This window comes from Elephantulus edwardii, unplaced genomic scaffold, assembly GCF_000299155.1.
Source record: "Elephantulus edwardii isolate Elephantulus edwardi_28Jun2011 unplaced genomic scaffold, EleEdw1.0 scaffold00326, whole genome shotgun sequence".
Lineage (NCBI taxonomy): Eukaryota > Metazoa > Chordata > Mammalia > Macroscelidea > Macroscelididae > Elephantulus > Elephantulus edwardii.
Genome location: NW_006400076.1, coordinates 2,452,091 through 2,458,090, shown reverse-complemented (window position 1 = coordinate 2,458,090; position 6,000 = coordinate 2,452,091). Strand labels below are relative to the sequence as shown.

The window sequence follows — 6,000 nt, the reverse complement described above, 5'->3', positions numbered from 1 at the left end:
AAAATAATGCCCTAAAATATAATACTTTTAGACTATTCTCTCCCCCATAGACTTCAATGCCGTAAACATATTTCATCCAGTTTTTCTCAGTCTTACCCCTAGCCCAATGCCACCAGATTGTTAATAGATCTCCCACCAATCCTGATGCCACAATTCTCCTCATAGAGCCCAGCCTCTTGGATAGTCTGCTCTGCATACATGTTGAAAAGGTATGGAGAAGGTTCAGGACTATAGTATTGTGGGACAACGAGGGTCAAGTGGCATAACTTGGTAATGATAATGTTCTGCTCGCCAATTTGATGAATAGCTTCTAGGGTTATAGAAACTCGTAAGTGATCATCTAAGATACAATTATTGGTCTCTTCCTGTCCTGAGCAAAAGAAAAGGAAGAAATCAAAGACTCAAGGGAAAAATTCACCTCCAACACAAGTGGTCCATGAAAACCACAGCCCCCTCCAGCCTAAGACCAGAATAACTAGATGGTGCTCATATACTGCCAGTTAAAGCTGGGGCACGATAGAAGATTTTAGGTAGAATGGCAGAAAAGCAAAAAACAAAACTCAAATTTATAGGTAGTCTAATCTTCTTAGACTTCCAGAAACTAGAAGTACTCCTGGGACTATTGCCCTAAGACACCCTTTAACTCAGAACTGACTACTCCCAAACAATAGATTCGTCTATAAAACAATGACACATGAGAAATGTGCTCTTTCAAGCAACCAACAGTTTGAGAGCAAAGGATTAACATTTATACTAAACAATGATGAGAAGGCAGGGAAGGGCCAAGGAGGCTGGATGGGTAGAAATGATGAAGAGAGACACGTAGTGACTGTAACCTGTGTCGTGGAATAACTATATGGATTGTTGAGTGAAAAATTTTCTGAATTCTGAAAAATTCTGAAAAATTTTCTTTGTAAACTTTAAAATAATAAAATATTTACTTTTTAAAAAGTCTTGAAAAAATTGAAAGGAGTCTATATTTTTTTAAAAAATATGACAAGAAAGTAAAACTTGTCCTAAAAGACTGCTTTAAAGACATAGCAGCTTCTTTGAAAAGGGAGCCTTCTAGTTCAAAATTAGAAGAAAAATCAGAAGAACTGTGATAGGTGGTGTTGGATACTTTGTTAAATCACATCATCTATGTTTCAATTTTCTAATTTAAACAAGCATAATATTTTTTTGCATTCCTACTGAGATGAAATGTTATTAATGAAATGTTACATAGAAAGGATTTTGATGAAGTCTGGTAGTATTTTTATTTTTTATTGCTACAAAGTGTTCTTGTTACAATGTGGTTGATGAAAGGATATTGAAAACAGCTATGAAAGATGCAATTGTGAGACTCCAGTCACAGATTATTATTGATTATTCATTAGGTGATTAGCCTGTGAATCATTTTTATTTCTCTTACAATATGAGTGAGACCCATTAGAATTGCACTTTCATTTCTGTTACCGCTTTCTCCTGACCTTCATGCTTAGCAAGGAGAAGCTCCAGATCTGACTTTGCCTGGCCTCCGAAGCATTATCCAAGGCATTACCCTCTGAAGCATTATAATTAACAGTGACTGGAAACAAATAATTTCATTTCGAGGCAAATGAAAATGAATCAGTGGTGCCTGTCCCATTTCCCATCTTTCTAATTTTCTGTAACATAAGAGGGAGGTCAGTGTCTGTTTGTTGGTGTGAGAGTCACTAAGGAAAGTGAGAGACAGATGAGTAATTGATGATGTCCTCTTCTGTCCTCCCACAAAGTCCTTCTGTCTCTAGCAGGGAATGTACTGAATAAATATTGAAAGTCATGCAGCATATTTATTATTCTAAGCTGGACATCTTGGCACCAGCAGCCAGAAAATTAAAAGGCGCATTGCCATGGGAAAGTCTGCTGTTAGGGACCTCTCCAAAGTACTGAAGAGCAATGGTGTCTCTCTGGAGACTAAGGTGCGTCTGATACAGGCCATGGTCTTCGCAATCACTTGTTATGCATCAGAGAGTTGGACAATGACAAAGGAGGATAGAAGGATCATTGATGCCTTTGAGCTGTGGTGCTGGAGAAGAGTATTGAGAACACCATAGACTGCTAGGAAAACAAACAGATTTGTCCTGGAAAGGGTTAAACCATGTGGCTCCTTGAAGGCAAGGATTCTGAGGCTCCGTCTAACATACTTTGGACATGTTGTGAGGAGAGACCGGTCCTTAGAGAGGGACATCATTCTTGGGAGGGTGGAGGGACAGCGCAGGAGAGGAAGGCCCTCTATGAGGTGGATTGATTCAGTGACTGGGATAATTGGGATGGGAGTGTCAGAGACAGTGCGATTGGCACAGGACAGAGCGGAGTTTAGGGCTGTTGTACACAGGGTCGCTAAGAGTCTCAAGCGACCTGACGGCACATAACAACAACAACAAACAGAAGCTGGACATACTGGTGTTTCTGAGAAGACATGTTCATCATTTGGTGAATAAGTGAACTAATGAGAAAGCACTTCTGGAGACAATGACTTTATAAGCCCTGAAGATTTTTCAACCCAGTACCAAGAATGATGCTTCCATATTAGAATAAGACAGAGATGTTGGGAATATGTGTCATTCGTACAAAAATCAAACAAGAAATAAAACAAACTGCACCCAGTTACTGATGCATCAAATCCACTTCATAGGACCACAACTGTGTCAGAGTAGAATCATGCACCTGAGTGCTTTTCATGTTTCATTTGTGGAACTAGATCACTAAGGTCTTTGTTCAGATGAACTTCTAAGTGAATTTGAACCTTCAGCCTTTTTGTTACCAGGTTAGAAGTTTACTATTTGCACCACTTAAATAGATACTGAAGACCAAACCCAACCCAACCAACTGCCAGCCAAGTCTAACTCACACGACCTCCCACTGGGTTCCCAGGACTAGTCTTTCCAGATGCAGGTTTCCATCTTTCTCCCAGGGAGAAGGTGGTGGCTCTCAATGGCTGACTCTTGGGTTAACAGCTTGGCACCTTACGCATCACTAGGGCTCCACAAACAATTGCCTACGCTGTTCCACTGTGCAGCTTCAATGGACAGAAGTGAGAACCTTATGTTCCGTTGCTGGTAGCAGTTTTTACAGTTAGTAACATTTCAACATTTTGGAGGATGGTGACACAGAACGAGGAAAACTTTATTCATTTGGTCTTCATCAACTCAAAAGGAATGAAAAACAGGACTTGAAGAGTTTGCTAAGCACATGAGTTGTGTATTGCAAGGCTAACCAAAAGACTGTGTCCGCAGTGATTAGAATGGAGTACCTGCTCCTTCTGGTAAGATTCGCAGCCTCTGATCCCTAATGGAGGTCTGTTATGATTCAGAACGGACTTGATGGCACTGAGAGTGAGGTTTTTAGGTTTTAGTATATTTCAAGAAGCAAGTATCCCCCTAGTTAAATATGCTGTTAATACAGAGCAATGAAACAACATTTACTTGAAACACTAATTCTAGCTTTAAAGGTATGCCTGAGTGGTATAAAACTTTAATTACTTCATAAAAGCTAGGACTATGGTGATTTCCTGCTTAAATTAAATTTTCAAAGAAAAAAATAATCATTAAGGAGCACGGCCACAGAAACAGCAATTCCACTGACCACAACACTCATTTCCTAGAAGCAAATCACTGAAACTGTCCGCACAACACAGGGCTGTATTCCCTCCTTTTGTATATTTAAAGGTGGGTAATTGTTATGTCCAGCTCTGAGCATTATGGCTTCTAAGGCTGACATGAGAATAGGAAAGGAGATGTACTTAGTGATCATTTCTTGGTAAAGAGGTCTTCTAAGTGAATAATACGTATAGTTGTGAAGAATAAAAACAGTATCATAAAATAGGAAGGTGAAGAGCTTACCCGAATCCAGAAAGTAAGCGACAGAAGAGGAAGAAGCCATAACCTTGGACAAATGACGAGAGGAAGGCAAAGAATCCGTTGACAGACATGCAGATCAGAAGTGACTGCTTCCTGCCCACTTTGTCTGCCAGTCCTCCCCAGAAGAACGCCCCCACCATCATTCCGAGGTATACAATGCTGCCTGCAACACACAGAAAACAAAGGAACATCAGAAACTGGAGGTAAATGACACATGTAAAAGCAGATGAACAAAGAACCAAGTACATTTCAGCATTTTACATAGTAATTATTTCCTTTAATAATATACTCATTAGAGCACAGAAAAGTGACCTCTGCAGGCTACCGTTGGCTTGCCAAGATGAAGTGCAATCATTTTCTCTACCATTTCTTTCATGGAAAGATAAAGTGGTCACGTTCTACATAGCCTTATGCGGCATACTCTGTGGCAGAACTAAGGAATCACAAAACAAAACCTACAGTTTGACTCACTATTGAATTACTGTGGTCTAAACACTCAGCTTAGTACCATGGCAATGCGAAGATGGGAAACTGAGTCAAGGGTTTCTAGAAGGGACAAAGAAAAACCCTTCAGCTTAGAACTCCTGATGACGGTAGATCTAGAGTCCAAGGCTAGCGTTACCAAGGCCCTTTAGAGGATTCTCTACGTTCATTCCCTCTAGTCTCTCTTGAAATCCATGCCCCTTCCTTAGAAGTTAGAGACAGGAATGGAGATTTACAAGTTCACCTTAAAATAATCTCTACCTATGGTCATAAGACAAGATGGAATCAAGAACTTAAAGAGGAGGGAAAGAGTTATTAGTATTGGAACACAAAAAATTATCACAGTTAACTTTGCTGCCATATAGGAAACAAGTGGATAATGAAATTGATGTGCCTCTTGGAATAATTGTGAGTATAGACCTGGATGACTCTGTGCATTCCCTCCATCTTCTTTTGATGCTTCCTGCATCTTTCAAGATTTTGCCCATAGAATCCTTTAATATTACAACTCAAGGCTCGAAATTATTTCGTTATTTCAGCTTGAGAAATGCAGAATGTGTTCTTTGCTTTTAGTTTTCTAACTCCAGCTCATCCTGGAGAGGATAAAGCCAGGCTGCTCCTTGGATGCAAGGATTTTGAAGCTTCGTCTGACATACTTTGGACATGTTGAAAGGAGGGGCTAGTCCTTGGAGAGGGGCATCAATGCTTGAGAGGGTGGAGGGACATCGCAGGAGAGGAAGACCCTCTATGAAGTGTGTTGATTCTGTCACTGGTGTAATAGGGATAGGCGTATCAGAGACAATAAGATTGGCAAGGGATAGAGCAGGGTTTAGGACTATTGTACACAGGGTTGCTACGAATCGCAGGCAACTCGATGGCACATAGCAACAACAACAATAACACCAGCTCACTGCACATTTCAGGATAATATTTTGCTTTGTCTTCTTGTGCTGCCCTTTGATATCTTCAGTTCTCTTACTGCAGCATTTCTCCCCTTTGTCTTGGCTTCTTTACATTCTACTGCAAGTTTCCTCCTCTCTTCTAACATCCATCTTGGTCTTTTCTTTTTTCCTTGTCTTTGTAATGACCTTTTGCTTTCTTCATGGATGATGGCCTTGATGTCATCCCACAACTCATCTTGTCTTAGGCATCAGTGTTTAATGAGTCAAATCTGTTCTTGAGAGACAGTTTTCAAATTTGGTTGGGACAGATTCAAGGTTATATTTTGGCTCTTGTGGGAGTGTTTTAATTTTTTTCAGCTTCAACTTTAACTTGCCCATGAATGGTTAATGATCTTTCCCACAGTCGCTCCTTAGAGGCAAGGATGATGAAACACATACTGAGGGCATGTTGTTATTGTTGTTGTTGTGTACCAGCAAGTTGGGACTGACCCATAGTTGACCCTTTCATGGATTTTCATTGCCTGTATTTGGAGGAAGAATACAGCAGTTACTCGTCCCAGAACGGATCACTTCCTGAGGAATCTGATAACATCTGAGGTGGCCATATCAAAGATCAGACCAGACAATGGATCCTGATAAAGTTCTGAGCCAGATCACAAAAGCTCAAACCCAACTTAATTACCACCCCAAATTCTGAGAAGTACCATCTTCCCTCTTCCCCAGGACCCTTATAA

At 40.4% G+C, this 6,000-nt stretch overlaps 1 protein-coding gene across 1 annotated transcript in view; it reads right to left on the bottom strand.

The window, feature by feature from the left end:
- The window catches only part of LOC102875104 (synaptic vesicle glycoprotein 2C-like), a gene marked incomplete at its 3' end in the record, with an annotated part of 132,516 nt that overhangs the window by 28,487 nt on the left and 98,029 nt on the right, over positions 1-6,000 (bottom strand). The window contains exon 2 of the mRNA XM_006901441.1: positions 3,864-4,044. Coding sequence (XP_006901503.1) covers positions 3,864-4,044 — 181 coding nt within the window. The remainder of the gene's footprint in view (positions 1-3,863; positions 4,045-6,000) is intronic.